Here is an 18834-nt window from a genome sequence, read left to right on the forward strand (position 1 = left end):
CAAAGTGCAGCAAAAGTTGCGCATGAGAGTGCAATAATCTCACTGAACCCAACTCACTATATGCACATGAGCACTCGCAAGTATTTCATCAAACATGTAAAAGGATAGGTTCATTAGTACACTAGCAGACTGATGGTAGGCCAAAACAGATTGTGGTTGAATAAATAGTGAAAATGTTGAATAGAACAATGTGAAAAGTACGCTTTTGAAAATACGTGGCTTTTGAAATACTTTCTTTTTAAATTAGATGCTGAGGCATTCCTTTTGTAAAATTTACAGAAAATTGAAATTCGAACATTGTTCTAAATTTATTCCAAGAGACCTTTATTTTTTTTATGAAACATTTCCTTCCCTGTGAAACTTTTTCGATATGACCTCATCGGAGATATTCTCATAATAAAAATAACTTTTTGTGCATGTACTGTTAAAGGCATGTTTTTTTTAATTTGTCTAAATCTTTTAATTTTGATACAATTTTAAGTCCAAAATTTGACAATAGCGAAATTATTTTTGCTATTGTGTTAGTGTACTATTATTTTATAACCATATTTCTGCATTGATTTTTAATATAATTTTTTAATTTTCACAAATAATGTCTAAATTTTCACAAAATAGGTACCTCTCATAAAAAGCTTGACAGACCCCTGTGTATTATCTCTCGGTTACTCGTCTGTATCTAATTCAAACAAGAAGGAAAAAAGGGCTAGATTGTAAATACTTACATCATCTAAAAGTTCCAATTCATAATGCCACTCATTACCCACTCCTCCATAAACAGTGACTCCAGCAATCAAGATTCCTGACCTGTCAACACTAAAGCATATTGCATCAGGGGAACCATTGCCAGTGTTCCACGTCCTGTTTTGACTCACTTTTGTGAAGCGAGAAGGCGTGATGTGCAATACTTGACCACCTGTACCATGCATGTCCAGCTGCAAAAATTTTAAAATAGTGATACTATAAGGAAAGCAAAACTTAATAAGTCTCTTCAAAGTGTTCTGACACACTAGGCATGCAACTGCTTATTTTTATTTCATTCTAACATCTACAACCTGAGTAAATAGCACTAAATGGACAGCACGGAAAAAAAACAGTAAATTATCAACTATCTAAATGGTGGTGGAAGCACTCACTCTCCTATGTAATTAAAAATACAGGGTACACATGATATTTATAGCCGTGGTACACCCACAATATTTATAGCCGTCGTTGAATAGCCACCCCAATTTAGGGTTTAAAGCTATTCTGCAGCCCTGCTAATTTTTTAATCCAATCCACAAGAGAACTCCTGAATCAAATATTGGGAGAAATTTTGTCTTCGTGGAGGACTTTTTACGGGAACTAACCCACATTTGCGTTACAAGGAGAGGAAAACTATGAAAACCTCTCCCGGACTCTAACCCAACATTAGTCTATACTGAGGATATTTACGTCAGTACTGTAGCTGGTGCGAGCCTGGTGCGGAATTTGAACTGACCTGCTGTTATTGGGAGGCAAGCGCTCTATCCCCATAGCCACCACCACTTTACATATATGATTAAATAAATAAATTAAATAAATAAAACAAATAAATTAAAAAAACAATTAATGTAAAAATTCTTAAAATTTATTGATAGGCTACACAAAATTAAAAAGATTTATAAACAGTCTGCTCCTATTTTTGTAAATTTTTTACTATGTCAGATAGTGAGAAAATTAGATCATCATGAGCCTGATAATCAGAAGCTTATGAATATTTTAGACATACATAATGAACATAATAGGTTTAAATTTTTATTATTTAAAATTAGTAATTTGAATGCGATTGATCTGTATGATCCAATTTTGTGCAAAATGTTACTTATTTTTTTAAATTTATTTAAAGAGTTTCTAGCTGTTTAATCATTTGGTATGTTAAGATAAATGTATTTCAATCATGTATTAAATATATGCATTTACAATTAAGTCATGTATTCTAAATTATACAACTTTAAGCAAAAAATTTATCATACTTAAATTATTTTTTGATGTTTAATCATTTGATTTTCGCATAATCTTGATATTTTAAATTAGTATTTACAAATATGATGCTTTTACAATTGTTTTGTATAATTTTGAAAAGTTATGAGTAAGATCATTTCTGATTTAAAATAATATAGTATATATATAGTATATATTCATTTATAGTATATTTAAGAATAATTGTAATGATTTTAAACTATTAACAATTCATTTTATGCACAATTAGTAACAAATGCGTTAAGTTTCCGATATTTCATATAGTAAAATTTTGTTCAGTGTGTGTAATGGTGTAGCCTTTCTGATTAAACACTTCACAATTTTATTGGAATTTTGTAAGTGTGGCATACATCCACAAATTATGGCAATTTTTTTAAAAATATATTGCAGTTTTAACATTAAAATCTGTAAAATTAAATGACAGGAAAAAGAAATGTAATTGCAAAACTAACATTGCAATTTTCAATACATTTCTTACATTCCTGTAAATCCTATATATTCCTGCAAATTTATTTAATACATTTGCAAATAATTCTGCAACAATAAAAATTTATAAAAAATAAAAAGTTTATAAGGGGTAAAATTAAAAATAAAAATGCAGAAAATGGTTATATTTCATCAAAAGTCAATATTATGTAATCAATCATCATAATTATGCAAAAAATTTATACTGTAACCAAATCTCAGAGTTACAAATGAAATCTAATATAAAAATGAATAGAGGAGACAAATTTTTATTAATAAGCAAATTTAATAACTCAGACAAAATTTTACTAAAGAAAGTTGAACGAAAACTTTGTGTTTTTCATTGAATCTTACACGATTTAAATTTTAAGAGTTTTTAGACATCATATTAAAAGTAAAACAAAAAGGCATTTTTTAATGAATTTTCTAGCTGATTTCAAGACAATTAATGTATACAATTATTGTAAAAAAACAGCAACTTGAACATGAATGAGTTCAAGCTTAATTTTTATTTGGAATAACACTTACCACAGTTCCTGAAGATTGATATGATAACTCTGCAACAATCACTGCTATAAAGGCACATGCATTGGTGATTAACTTGGAAGAATGCTTAATACTTTCCTGAAAAACACCAAATATACATACTATATTATATATTCATCAATGGTCGCTCTGCATTTCCCATAAAAGAGAAACATCACAAAAATGTTATGAATTTTTCAAAAACAAGCAGCACTTAATTGTTCATCCACTAGTCGGTTTAACCTACTTAATTTGTTTTCTGTTTAAATAAAAGCCTAGTATTTTTTGTTACATTTCAACATACATGATAACACTAAGTTACTTTTTTTTAATACGAATCTTTCACACACTAAAGTGGTGTAACTTGCTAAGGATATTGCTGTCCTATTGAAACTTTATTATCTTATTTTTATTTGTAAACATCTAACCAATTTTTTTTCTTCGGCGTGTTACATTAGCTCAATTAACACTTCAAACCTCTATTGGATAGAAAAATTATTCTTTAAAGTACTTACAGTAAACTTATGCAATAGTTTATGAAAATTTCTGATACTAGGTAAAATAATAAATTCACTCTAAAACTTCACAGTTAATTGAAGTAAAACATTATTATTGCCAGAGATTAAAGTTGTGCTGCCAGGTTTTGAGAACTGTGAAGTCTCAATATTAAACTTTAGAAAAAACAGATGAAACTAATATTCTTGCATGGCCCACAGAATATGCATTTTCTGTAATTAAAATTTTGTTCTCAACAAACGGTTAAAAACATGGGTGATTGTGAAAGAAAGTGAAAAACCCTGAAAATTTTATGTGCAAAAAATCGATATCAAGATACTAAATTTACATACCATAGACGTTTCGTATTTAACAAATTCCTTTTTTTTAAAAATAAAATTTATAGATAAATATTCCTACCAATGAGGAATATCACACCTTTATAGTAACTAATTTTAAAAAAATCTTAGTTCCTACAAGTATCGCGATGTCGAACTTTTAAATGTGTGTGAATGTGAAATCGCGATGTTGGATTTTTAAAACTGTGTGAGTACGAATCACTATGTAAAATTTTTAAAAATGTGAATACAAATCGCAATGTGTACCTTAAATGAGGAAAATGCAATGATATGCAAACCGTGTGAATAGGAATCGTGACACTAGCGAATTCCAGCAAAGTTTTAAACATTCAAAATGGTAAAAAATCCGCCAAACTAAAATAATTGTGTGTACGCAAGCGTCTTGTTAGCGGGAATTAGCGAAAATTTCATCGGATTGTAAGTTTTCGATTAGTGGAAGTCCAAGAACCAATGGTCTTGAGAAACGCATTATTCCCAGAAAAATCATATGTCCTGCTCATAATTTTTAGACCCAGAAGGATAATACAAAAAACCTGGAATATCGTGATACCCCCAGAATACAATCACTCCTGAAAAACATGAAAATCACAGGGAGTAGGTTGCAACTTACCTGTTGTAACATGGCATCGAGCGGCTGTTTCACAATAGCTAATAACCTGTCCAGAACCTCTTTAAAACTGCAAGGACCAGGATTGCAACCCTCTCTCTGTAATTATATAGAGACAGAGTCAAACATTTGAATTCAGAACAATTTTGAATCAAGATTTCATTTTATTAAGTAATATGTTGAAATATTATAGACTACACAAATTCAACAATGACGTTTTTAGTCAGATTAAGATAGAAAATCCAGCAGAGCCTACTCTAAACTCCAACCCATGGAAAGAAATAGCATCATTTATATTTGCAAGAATCACAGAGATTTAAAAAAAAAAATCAAAACTATTACAAGTTAAACTAATTCAAAAATACTAAAAGCCATAAGGAAATAAAGAATTCCGAAGTAGAGAATATTTAAGGGGCAGTCCATAGACAATGTCATATTTTTTTCTGCATCCTCCTCTCTTTTGTCACTAAGTGTCACAATTCATAACATCCTTATCTACCTTATCATATGTCACACTATATCACGTAAACCAGTGGTTCTTAACCTTTTTGGTAAAATGGACCCCTTTTAAAAATTTTTAAGATGTCACGGACCACACCCCTGTGGAAAAAAATAATAGCAAAAAACATCAATTATTAGAAAATATTTAATTTCATTATTTTAATAGCAAACAAATTTTTAAAATTAAAATTTTTAATGTGAAGGTAGTTGCTGCTTTTCCTTAATTAATAAATTGAATTGAGAGTTGGTTTTGACAAAGCAACGCACATATCATGTACAACATTCAATCGATTTCAATGTTTTGTTTTTATTGTCACAAGTGTGGAAAATCTAGCTTCGCAAAGATACACTGCAGCAAACAGAATTATAGCTGCCATAGCTCGCTTTACAAGCAATGGGTAGGCTTCTCTCACAGAACACCAGAACTCTCCGAGGGTTTTTGAATCTAAATCCATTTTTAGCAAGGACGTTCTAATTTTTTCCAGATTGAAATTTTATAACAGGTCTTGAGTTTCTTGGACACCCTAATATACGTACACAGACATTTAGAGAACTAAACTACTAATAACATAAAATATTAATTTTTAATCCTGTGATTACTGCATTGTGCTGCCATCTATATTCTCATTTCAAAGAAGAAATATTTCAAGCAGAAACACTTGAAATGCACAGAATTCATCAAAACCAATGAAAAAAATCACATGCCCTGCTTTCAGTTTCAAAATCTGGAAGAAACCCAGAATTCCAGGGCACACCCATATTAGGCCTGAATTAAATTCCCTATTTTTTCTAGATTTATAAATTTTCTGATTCTGTTTATCTCTATTCCTTGATTTTCCAGTTATGTTGTTACCCTGAAGTTCTAGATTAGAAATGAACCTACCTCTGTTCTTAGATTAATACAATCAACCAGTACGGGATATCGATAAGTTTCTGAACCGTAAACTCCGGATGACATCTCTTGAGTTTGACCATTGGAACTACAATCTGGCACTTGCTCAGGTGAAATAGGTGATGAGTCACTGGACGAGTCACTCGAGGAGTCGGTTACCGGTTCGTGTTTTAAGGTAACAGGCAGTGTAGACGTCAGCCGAATAGATGAAGCACACAGAGATGCCAGAATAGCTGCCAAAAGATGGTCACCTTCCACAGAATCTTCCACCCAAGGCTATAAAGATAAATATTTTTTTAAATATAGACTACTACAGGGCAACAAATACCAACATATTATAAAGTGTATACGGCAAATTATGCTACTGACGAACAGAAGCCTTTCTCCAGAAATCGCACAGATTGTCACAGTGATGTCATAATAAAGTTAAAAACAGTCACAGTCAAAGGTATGACTGCTTTGAATTGCCCCAAGGTCATAATATGACTTTGATGTTACTGTGCCACATAAAAGCCTCCAAGACAATTTATTGTGATGACTGTTTATGTGACTTTTTACTTGGTAGTCACAAATAATCCTTACAAGTACCAGGGTCTGTCCAGACATTTTGTGAAAGGTCCTGTTTTTGAAATATTGTGACAAAAACTAATCTTAATTTCCGAAAATAAATTAAGCATAAAGTCACATTCTTTCAACCAGGGACCTGCTTTTGTGAATTTGTGCCATCGGGGTCCTGTTATTGCAAAGATTGCAAAAAACCTTTTCAAGAAGTTTTTAAATTGTAAATAGATTCAAGATTATTCTCAACAATTGCAGCTATTAAATTAGAAATGCAACATACAGACATTTGGTATTTAGCCTATACTGCTCAACACAGATTATTCATTTCGGATGAAAAATGGAAACAAAATCACTCACATTTTTTATTTCTATTGATATATTTTAAATAACACAACTTAATTATGTAACTCTTTTAATGTGTTACACATTAAGTAAACTTAAACAATTCTTAAATTTATAATATTTTATTAAAAAAATTGCCAGAAATCAATTTTTATTACACATTAATCTATTAATTCTATGAATAATTAATTGATTATGAATCATAAATTGGTCAATTATTAATTTACAAAAAAAATAAATAATTTAATATTAATAAGAATGCACACGATGTTTGTAAATGTAGGAATATTTTTTCAGAATACTACACTTGGAATTTAAACTTAGGGAAACTTGGAAAACTTAGTTTCGAACCGTCTTCTTTCTTTTTTTTTTTCAGCCTCGGATCAACAAAACAATAATGAAAATAAACATATTTGTGAAGGGTCCGATTAAACGATAAATTATTTTGTGAAGGGTCCGTTCTTAAGAAAAGATATTTTGTGAAGGGTCTGATAACAGACCCAACTTTCTTCTAAACAGACCCCTGAGTACTAAAGCACTGAGAAACTTTGATCCCTTAGAAGTCACATAGAAAAGTATTTCATGACTTATCTTACTAAAGTTCCAGGAGCATTTTCTTACGACTTCTCTCATTCTGTTCTTATATCAACTTTTTATCGAACCTGTTTCATTGAAGCATATTTTTATGTGACTTGTCCTCCCTAAAGTTATCCATTCCATACGGAATGGTAATTTACATCCTTTATAAGTCTTGTAAGCAATTTTATGAGACTAATTTCTTACAATTAAATATGTGTTGTTAAATATTTATGTTTTGTTTAAATATTTCCGAAAGCCTTCATACATGACTATAAAAAAGAACATGTTTTGTAAGTGTATTTGTTAATAATAATTTAAAATGAATTGCCGTACGACAGGGGTGGCGAACCTTTTTACACCAACGTGCCATTTTCTCTACAAAAATTGCTTAATGAGGTCATAGACGTGCCGTCAAATAATTTTGACTTCGTGATTATTGGGAAAATAATAATACTAAATACTATCAACTTAAAACTCTTTATTTACATTGAAAAAAAATACATTTTGCAATATCTCAGTTATACGCATAACTTTCAAGTAACATTAGTGTGACTTGTGTTGTTGCAGATTAGATGACAAATAACTTATATTAGGTTGTAAGATGTTAGTTTAAGCAGAACTGTTAATTTTTCTTTTTTTGCTAGTTATTTATTGCTAGCTTGTTTTTTACGGTTATTAATTGTTTTTTTAGCATTAATTTTTAATTTTTTTTATTGATATTGTTTATTATTTTGTTCATTTTTTGTGAATTTTAATTTAATTGTTACATATGCTTCATAGTGTAACAATAATTGTGATCGGTGGAGTGCCCAAAATATTGTGTCGCGTGCCATTGGTTCGCCATCCCTGCCGTACGATATTGATCCATTCCTTAAAACTCCTTATTGATCCATTCCTTTTTGGCATAATTTATCAGAAGAAAGATTAAATGTAGTATAAGATAAACCCTAAAAAAAGATTAATGTAAACTATCCTCTGTCCAAATATCCAACAATATTTAACTATATTTATTTCAATACAGTGCCCGCCGCTAATAAAATCACCGGATAATAAAATCAGCCGCTTTATAAAATCAAATCGGCAAGAACCGAATCGTTTCAATATTAATACATGTTAAAAACATCCTTTAATAAAATCAATGCATCTGCTTTTTAAAATCAAAATTTTGACTACATAATAAATCAAAAGTGCAATATTTCAGCTTTTTTTGTTCTTATTTATAAAATTTTATTTTTTCGAAGTTTAAATATTTTTTTAGAAGAAGCAACAGTTACTCACAAACCTGTGAAACAGGTGTGGTTAGCACTTCCCGGTGATATACATAATAGTTAAGGAAAAATGTGGGTGGTAAGCGGCGAGTTCATAGAAATCAATGTCAATTCCTTGACTTGAATGAAGTTTGGAGAAACCTATCTCACTCAACAGGGGATCGAATACTTATCTTACTTTTTATTGAATGAACCATAGAAGGGAGAGTAGTTTCTTTTGCTACTTATATTAACAGAGAACATGAATAGATTTCCAAAAACTGTCTGTGCACATGTTCCACATTATTTAAGCCTTTTGAGTAAGTTTGAGCACATATCATTTTTAAGTTCGTTTGGTGTTAAATTTTATCATCATGCCGAAAAGGAAGGATTTGTGTCTTAAAGATAAATTCGAAGTGTTGCAAAACTATGAAGAAAATGAAATGGACGAGAATTTTTCACGTTACGTTGCTATTGACGATAACCTGCAAATATCAGGAGAAAAGTCTGATTCTGAAATTGTTACAGACATCAAAAATTGCAAAGTTATTTCCAATTAAGAAATGGAGGAATCAGACTCAGAAGATGAAATAAACTCATCAGTGCCATCTTCAATGGAAGTCAGAAAAGCGCTTAATGTATTGTGGCAAGTTTTAGAACAAAGAGGAGGAAATATCGAAAACTATGAAAACTTCTATAAACTCTCAAATGATGTTGAAAAGTTAATTTTCTGCAACTCGAGCAACCATTGATCGTTTTTTTGCAAAAATTTTGTAAATTTAATCTTTTATAGGGTTGAACTTCATTAAAATAATTAAATCAGTTAAAATAAAGCATTAATGTTGTCATTATTTCAGCTTTTAAAATGTGTGCATTTAGAATGCATCGTAAAAATGTAATTTTTTTTCTTCAAATGTTGAATCGCCTCTTAATAAAATCAGCCGCTTAATAAAATCAAAAGAGCATAAAACGAAAGTGATTTTAATAAATGGTGGGCACTGTATTACCTTTTTGAAGGAAGAATTTGGATGTTTTTCTATGTTTTTAAAATAGATATATATGCTTATATTTTCTTTAAGATTCATGTTAAAAATTTCAAATTTCACACAACTTTTATAACTACAAACAGTTCTGTGATGTGATTTATTTTCTTCAAAAATATTGCAGAGGGAGAAAAATAACAAATTTTTAGGTCAATAATTTCAATAATTTTGTATTTGATTTGTAATTTTTAAATCTTAAATAAAATGCTTCATTATATTTTGCATACATTTAAACTAATATTGGTTATGTTAGAACTACACAAATTTTTTTTTTCAGAAAGAAATGTTGATAAATTTTCAAAAGAATATTATTCATTTAGCATTAAGTATAATATAAGATTATAATTCATAAATAACTGAGAGATTAAATTATATGTGTAATAAACAATAAGAAAATTTCAATAATTTTTAAATATATTTAAAAAAATTACTGACAAATTTATTTTTGATTTAAATAAATTATTTTAATTTCATAAATGAATATAAATTTAATAAGCAACCTACAAGGCTTAAATAAGCTGATGTATAGGTTTGTGACACATTTTGATGTCTTTTGATGTCACTAAATCTCAACATCACATGGAGAAATTTAGTTGTTGCAGTAACATCAGAGTGTGACGAAGATGTGACATATTTAGTGTGACAGGGCATGAAAAAACTGTGACAGGGCATGAAAAAACTGTGATATATTTATGTTTTAATAGAATCACCGAGTGTCGAAGATGTGACTTATTCACGTCTCAATAGAGTGACAATGTGAGGAAATTATGACATTTACATATTAATAGGGTCAATGTGTGACTAATATAAGACATGAGTATGTGACACTGTGACAATCATATGTTTCATTGTGGTATCATTTTAACATCTTGGTGACATCACCACAGACAGACATAGTAACCTTTTAAGATTCACACATACATGTTACAAAAGTCACATAAGACTCTGTGACTGTCACTTTTTTGTTGCAATCTGGTGACAGTGCTATCTGGGCAGGTGATACCTAATGTAACCGTGTAAGAGAATATATTAAAAAAAGTGGTTTTAGTAAAGCATGGGTAGCACGAAGAATTTTAGTGGAAACTCTAGCATTCTTTTAATTTGTTAGATTATAACAAAGTTGCCCATTAAATTCATACATAATAGAATATACAAATTAACTAGCGGTCTTCAAAAAACATCCAACACATGCAGTAGAAAATCATAAACATGACGGTTTGCATGATATAGTATTTTGTGTCATTTAGATCAATTCACAATCGTTAAACTTACCTACTAAACATGGCAATATATCTGTGGAACAGATCAATATAATTTTTAAATATAAATTCAGTACAGAACCCGTTATCCGGAAATCAGAAAACCGGAAAACCAAAAAACCGGAACGAAATTCGATAAATTTTCCCGCCATTTTAAAAAGAAAAATTTTTTTTTCCTCATAAGATCTTAGGATTTCTCTTTCTTTTTGGAAAGATGTTTACCTTACTATCATTTTGGAAATAATCATTAGTGTATTACTTCGTTTTTTCTTCTTTTTAAGATTATTTCCAAATATTTTTTTTCAGTTGGGTTTAACAATTAAAAAAAAAAACGGCTTTTTGTAGCGATTCAGAAAACCGGAAAAATCAGTTATCCGGAATAGCGATGGTCCCGATCGTTCCGGATAATCGGTTCCCTACTGTATTAAGAAATGTAAAAATATTTTCATATATAAATATTTCATACCTGCCAGCATTACAGAAATAAAATAACGCAGATTTTACTAGCAACTTTTTTTAGGCTACGAGTATAAAGTTTTGATACATGATCTAAGTCAAAAAGAGAAATTCAAAATTGTTAAATATCAGTGCTTATATTATGCCCAAAGTAAAAAATATGTATATAAATCTTAATCTAAAGAAGATTTTTTTTAACTACTATTTATAATTACTTAAAATATAAAAACTCAACATACTGCAATACTAGCAATAGCACCATCTGTTGAGGAATAAGAAGTATTTTTGCCATCAGCGGATATTTTATGGCCAAAATTTTTTTAAATCATTTCTTCAACAAATACGGAGAAATTTGAGAATATACACGGATAAACAAGTGACAGTCATAAAATATAGGAGTCTTTGTTAAAAAAACAGGAGACTTGGCATGTATGTTACTTTCAAAAAAATTGAAAGTATTAAGTCAATCAATTTTGGTTTGCTTCAGTGGTTTATAGCTGTATTTAAAAAGTAGCCACATAAATCTGTCTATAAGATCAAAATATAAAAATTAACCGTACCACATCAATTGTTAGAAGCAGATCACACAATCCTCTCCACTTGAGTTGAGCACTTGGATAAAATGCATGGTAACAAGACAAGAAAGTTTCATGACAATTTTCCAGGACAGTCTGCAAATTATTCACCAACAAGGCCATGGATGACAAAGAGGTTGGAATGCTCGAAAAGGAAGATTTCGCTTGTGCACTCGGTAGCCTGTCGGACAAAATATGCTGCAGTAAAGCTCTAACATCAGCAACACACTCCGCCAGTCGCGATGATTCGGATGATGTTTTCCTAGATGCGGCTGCAAAATAAAACACATTTAACCCATTTTCGGCAAAAACGGTGAGCAAACACACTATTTCAATAAATATTTTTTTTATTAACACTTCAACGTATATTGTTCAGTTATTTCATTTTTCTGCAGTTGTCAAGGGTTCTTAAGACATCCATAAGTTATTAGTAATTCAATCCAAATAAGCACTTTCTGTAGAGAAAGTTTTTAAACAATTTAAGTTTTTTAACTTGAAACAATTATTGACACATGAAATTTTTTGAAAATGTATCATTATTCCTTTTGAAATTTATGATATGTTTATATGATGGATTAAAGTTGGAAGCCAGTAAATAAATAAAAATAAAAAACTAATTTCATAAAAAAAAACAAGCGTTCAACTAAATGGTTTGCTTATTGATTTGGTGAATGATGCCTATATGCAGCATTTTATTTCTTACATAAAATATAATTTTTCATACATAAATTTTTTTTGCGTCTTAATGAATGTAATATTTTAATTAAAAAAAGTAAAGTAAAGAAAGAACTCACGTCCATTTGGATAAATTTCATTGATATATGTTTTTAATAAGCGGAGACAAGCAGAACACATGTACTCTAATCTTTCTAAATCCAAGAGGGCAGCAAGAGCAGGCACAGATGATCCAAGAATTGCTTCACAGTAATTCGCCTTAAATGATTGCCAAGCCCACCTCAACAAAGACAGTATGGATTGAAATGTAAGCTATAAAGGTTGAAAGAACAAAAACATTACTCACAGAAATAATTTACACATTTTGCAGATGTAATATGTTGAGTTGGTTTCTACAATATTAGATGTCTACTAGAAAGGGTGCATTAGGTAAAGAACAGTTAAAAGGAGTTTTCTACTTTAATTTTTTTTAAAGTCAGGGGTCTGTTCAGACATTTTGTGAAAGGTCCTGTTTTTGTAAAATTGTGAAAAAAATTACTCGTAATTTGAGAATATAAAAAAAGCGTTAAGTCACATTCTTTTAACCAGGGTCCTATTTTGAGAATTTGTGCAAATAGGGTCTTGTCATTGCAAAAAACCTTTTCAAGGAGTTTTTAAATTGTAAATAGATACAAGATTATACTCAACACTGTAAAAATTATAATAAAAAAATAAAATTTTCAAAATTTAACAGCTATTGCTGCTACTAAAGTAGAGAAGCAACATGCATACAAATATTTGGTATTTAGCCTATACTGCACAACACAGAATATTCATTTCAGATAAAAAATTGAAACAAAACCACTCACATTTTTAATAATTCAATTGACATATTTTAAAAAACACAACTTAGTTATGTATCACTTCTAATGTGTTACACATTAAACAATTCTTAAATTTATAATTTTTTTTCTTAAAGATTGACATAAGTTAATTTTTATTCACATAATATTTTTTCAATTAATTTTATGAATAATATATTGCTCAATTATTTATTTACAAAAAAAATATAATTGAATATCAATAAGAATGTACACATAATGTTTGTAGAAGTAGAAATATTTTCTTAGAATACTACATTCGGAATTCATAAATTTTTTTTGACTTCAAAGAGGTTAAGGTACATAATATAAATGAAATGAGATCAAACTTAGCCTTAGAATTAAAACAGAAAAACATGATTAACAAAATATCAGATTGCCAGTAAATTTGAAAATATCTATTAATAGCTGAACACTCAGCAGCAGTCAATTTTTCCTGCCCATTTACAATAATACGCAAATGTCTATTGAGTGTCTCTCGTGAAGGGTCCGATTAAAAGAAAAATCATTTCGTGAAGGGTCCGTTTTTAACTTAAAATATTTTGTGAAGGGTCCGTTTTTATGAAAAGATATTTTGTGAAGGGTCTTCTTCTAAACAGATCCCTGAAAGTTTTATAGTTATTCTTTTATTTAATCATTTCATAAATAAGTCATGATTTTGGCAAATTGATGAGAATTATGCTAGCATTAAAATTATTTGTTATCAAAATGTGAATATATGTCTTGATGATTTTGAAAATAAGAGCGCCGATTATCCGAACTGCTCGGGACCGAACGTGGTTCGGATAATGAAAAGTTCGGATAATTGGAAAGTTGTTTAAAATCTAGTTTAAATGATTATTATTTATGCACTAACTTCCCTTTTCTCACTTTTTCCAGGCTTAGAACAGGCAGTACTATTTAAAATAGCTCTGGCGTGTTTAAAAAAAAATTTTCAGCAATTTTTAAATCGTTTTTATTTATTTACTTCCTTTTTTTCATTTTGAATTTTTTTGTCAATTACCGATTTAAACCTTCTTTGTCTATTTTCCATTGCAAAAGAAATCCAGTAAAGACTTTTGTTTTAAAGAAGATGCTCTTTTTTGAGCAGCCTTTATTCTTTTTAACTAAATCAACTGAACTGGACCAGCATCATTTTGGCCTTTCCAGACTGTCATAATGAAGTTCGCATTCTTGGAAAATAATTTTAAGTTGAAGAGGGCCAAAAGGGTATGTAGGTTTAACTGTATGTATGGCTACTATAAGAAAACTGCTAAAAAGGTTGTAAATTAAATATGGTCATTAAATGTAGTGGATATTATTTATTCTTCTGAATTTAGAAGAATTGTCGATAAGTTAAAAAGTTTTTAACTTGGAAAAAAGGGGAAAAAAAACGAATTCGGACATAGTTCGGATAATTGGACGTTCGGATAATCGGCGCTCTACTGTAATGCAATTAGCACTACTTTTGAAACATATATTTGATAAAACACTCTAACTTAATACAATGAACAATATGGATTAGGTGGGAATGAAGTAGTTATACACATAAAATTAAAAGCAATAATTGAACAGATATGCAATCTAAGCCCCCTTCCCAAAATAAAGCTGCGTTAAATATATATTCGGTGTACAAATAAGTTCTTGCCATTCGTCACAAGATGACATTACAAGAAGGTTATGTAGAAATTGACTGGTGTTAAACGTCTCATTGTAAGTTTGTTCGTCTGGTAACAACTTAACCTTAAACTATTAGTGATTTGGTATTAGCATTACGTAATTTTTTTCCTGCAAAAATGTCAAGCTTTGTGCCAAATAAGGGTCATTTGTGGGAACTTTAGATTTACTTCCTTAATTTAAGGAAACTCGCAGCTGAGGATCGATTGCTTAGAGAAGCATAGGGTGAGTTTGCTTTAAGTGAGAGGAGTTGTCGTGAGTGGTTGCAGAAGTTCAAAAGCAGTGAGTTTGCCGTGGAAGGCTGAAACTGTACGAAGACAAGGAATTATTGGAATAAGATTTGTCTCAAACGCAAAAAGAACTTGCTCTTACATTACAGGCGACTCAGCAACCTAACATCGTTTAAAATTGCAGGTAATGATCCAAAAATAAGGAAGTTGGATTCCATTCCAACTGAAGACATGAGAGACATTGAACGTCAATTTTGCTATTTAGAAACACTTCAGTGAGAAGTTCTACCCCCCCTCCCGCCGTATTTGTCAGACCTGGTCCCTTCAGATAATCACCTTCGGTCGATGGCACATAAACTGTCTGAGCAGAAATTTAGATAATTTACAGAAACCAAGGAAAGGATCGATTCGTGGAAGATGAGGAGTTATTTCGACATGGCATCCAAATGCTCCCCACAAAGAAGGGAAAAAAGAGAGTCTAGTAATGGAAAATACTTTGAATAAAAGAAAATGTACTGTTTTTCACAATAAAGTGCTAATTTTTTATAGAAAACGGCAGAAACTTATTTGTACTCCCAATATATATAGAAACATGCAAAAGGAAAGAGTTGCAAAAAAAATATATATATATATATAGTTAAATAATAAAAGAAAATATAAATATAAAAGAAAATTCCTGAAATATAGTGCTTAACGTGCTCTAAATGTAATAACATAATAATACAGTCAAAACTTCACCTCAACAGTAAACAATTAGCTTACATTCACTGTTTTATTAATGATGCTTTTGAATATTGAAAACTATAAACCATTAACTCTTATTGTTCTATGAAAATTCCTATTGTTTCAGAATTTAAATGATTGAAAAGACATTCATGGATCAGTTTGAAGTTTTGGCAAAGTTTTTCTATAAATATCTTTCGTGTCTTTCCCATAACACGCTAACACGTCACACGTTTTATAACACGTCAAAATCCAATAACACGCCAACATCCTGAACTATGTTTTATAATTTAAAGTTTCTACACAGTTATTTAACTTCAAAAGAATAGTAGAAATGGTTAAGAAATTTTCTAAGCATTGTTAATTTCCAGATACACATATTTCTCTAAGATAGATACTTATGCAATTAAAGAACATAATTTCACTAATTCTGAAAAAGAAGGGTTATATTATAAAGGGTAACATTATTTACTCTTCGTGTTAGGCAAAATTGAGGGAAAATGTATAAATAATTGAGCTTACGGGTGTAACAGTCTTGGAAAAGTCTTTCGTTAAAACAGTCACAGGTTCCAACTGATCACTGGGCTTTGATAGTCCTTGATTATCAGGTGTTACAGTTCTGGTTGAACAAAAACAATTTATTAGAGAAAAAATGTAAAAGGCATAGAATTTTGAAGGAAAAAATTTTATGAATAAAAGGGCAATGTCCTTTTAAATATTAAAAAAATAACAAAAAATAAATAAAAATAATAAATTTCAAAGATTAAAATAAAAAAAATCTCTCAAAAAAATTGAAGTTACTTTTTTTAACCCTAAATATTATAAAATAAATTAATCAATTGCATTTAAAATGACTGAGTTACTGATTATTATTTTTAAAAACATTATATAAAAAGTGTTGGAAATTCTTGCTGATCTGCCTTCCTATTCAATAAATTCTCAAAAGTTTGTTTTGACAAAGTAAAATATAATTAAGCCTGTATTTTTGTTACTGACTTAAAATATTGTCACTGTTGGATGAATATTCTCTCACAAGTTTCATCCTGTGAAAAGTGATTAACAACTCCCTCCCCTCAGCTTTGATTTGGCCAACACACACACTGCGTACTTTTCCTACTTCTTTACTCCATTTTGTATCAACCTTATCAAAAGAATGAAAAAATCGGAAATGCCACCTTTTCCTAAAACTCATTCCAAAAAAGATACAACAGATAGCTCACATAAACTTTTTTTTAGAATTAGTTGAAACATTACTCTTAAAAGAAAAACCCTTCGTAGATGCTTTGTTAAAATTTGTGTTGTACTTTTTTCGTTTATCAGGATTTCAAAATTTTAAGTGAAGGTTCTAAATAAGAATTAAGGATAAGACAAACAAGCAACTACAAAATCACTGTAAGAAATTTGTACATTCAATATAATTAACTTTTAATACAGTGGAAAGTTCCAAATCCGGAATCGTCGGGACTTTGGCAAGTTTGGAAAACAGATTTTTGTGGATAATGGGTCCTTAAGGTAAACAAACATCCTTATTCAATAAAAAATAACAAATAGATGATTATTAACATTAATTTCAATCAATAAAGTAAAAATTCGTGTGGTTACGCTATTTTTGCAGCTTTTGTTACAGATTTCCATACGGTTTTTAAAATTTCGATATTTGAACATTCCACAAATTCTGAATGACGGATTTCAGTTGGTAATCCCATCTCAATGATTCCACAGAGGATCCTAGTTGTTTTGTCGATCATTTTCTAGGTAGTTACTAAAACAGATTTTCACTTGGTTTTTAAAATGCTTTGCTATGACATTATTTTGGTTGGCAAACTTCGAATTGCACTCTCAATTACTGACAATTCACCCGCAATCCTATGTGAACTTGCCATTGCATTTTTTTCCGTAATTAAAATGGATTTTCATAGTTTTTTAATGCTACATTATCATACATGGGAAATTTCAAATTGCGCTTTTGAGGAATTATTTTTTGATGCACTCAATTTGTGACCATTTTATTGTCTATGTGGCTTTCTTTTCAATCGCAGTTTCAACAGTTTTCGATTTACACATAGCCGTTAAAATTCTGATTCAGTTTTTAATATAATATTATAGTGATCCACGAATTCTGAATCGAGCTTTGGAATAATCACTTTATCCATTCTAGAAGTGACACTTTTGTCTCAAATCTGCAATTTTCTCAAAATGTGAAATTTTTGCGCAATCTGAAAATGTGTGCTTGATTCTTGGTGGTAATAATTATTTTATACAAGACATGAGAAGAAAAAAATATGTGATATTTTTGAGTAGTAGGGAAAGGTCTGATTTTGTTTCCGTAATATCTAATTTTTTTATTATTGCCTAATTTTTTATTACATTAATATTACAGCGGAAATTCAAAGAAAATCGAAAGAGAATTGCAAAATTGCAAAAAATTATAACGAGACGGAAAATTCTCCTTCCTGCCAACTTCTTATTAACAATTAAATTTATTTTGAAAAAGAAAAATAGTTTAGTTAATTTTGATTGTTAAAAAATGTCCGGAAAAGGAGATCCTTCCGGTAAACGCACGTCTGAATATAGGACTTTGTACTGTACAAACATAAATTTTGACATTTAACTACTGAGGTCCTGAGATTAGGACACAAAAGCCTGAATATCAAGTCAAAATTCAATCACGTGAGCTGGCAAGACTGAAACGCATCAGAAAATGCATCTGGTTTACAGCACTGTTGAAATTCAAATCAGATTATTAAAAATGTGAAGTTATCAAACCTGCTCATATAAAAAATGCT

The 18834-nt window shown here is 29.9% G+C and overlaps 1 protein-coding gene across 1 annotated transcript in view; it reads right to left on the bottom strand.

Moving 5' to 3' along the window:
- LOC107440653 (E3 ubiquitin-protein ligase MYCBP2) overlaps positions 1-18834 on the bottom strand; it is a 194178-nt gene that overhangs the window by 107215 nt on the left and 68129 nt on the right. Inside the window, exons 30-36 of the mRNA XM_087158274.1 lie at positions 16571-16667; positions 12699-12891; positions 11890-12176; positions 5834-6118; positions 4453-4548; positions 2992-3087; positions 723-932 (exon numbers count right to left, since the gene is read on the bottom strand). Coding sequence (XP_087014400.1) covers positions 723-932; positions 2992-3087; positions 4453-4548; positions 5834-6118; positions 11890-12176; positions 12699-12891; positions 16571-16667 — 1264 coding nt within the window. The remainder of the gene's footprint in view (positions 1-722; positions 933-2991; positions 3088-4452; positions 4549-5833; positions 6119-11889; positions 12177-12698; positions 12892-16570; positions 16668-18834) is intronic.

The sequence above is a fragment of the Parasteatoda tepidariorum genome, chromosome 2, assembly GCF_982258835.1.
Source record: "Parasteatoda tepidariorum strain Cologne lab strain chromosome 2, Ptep-v5.0, whole genome shotgun sequence".
NCBI classification, from domain to species: domain Eukaryota; kingdom Metazoa; phylum Arthropoda; class Arachnida; order Araneae; family Theridiidae; genus Parasteatoda; species Parasteatoda tepidariorum.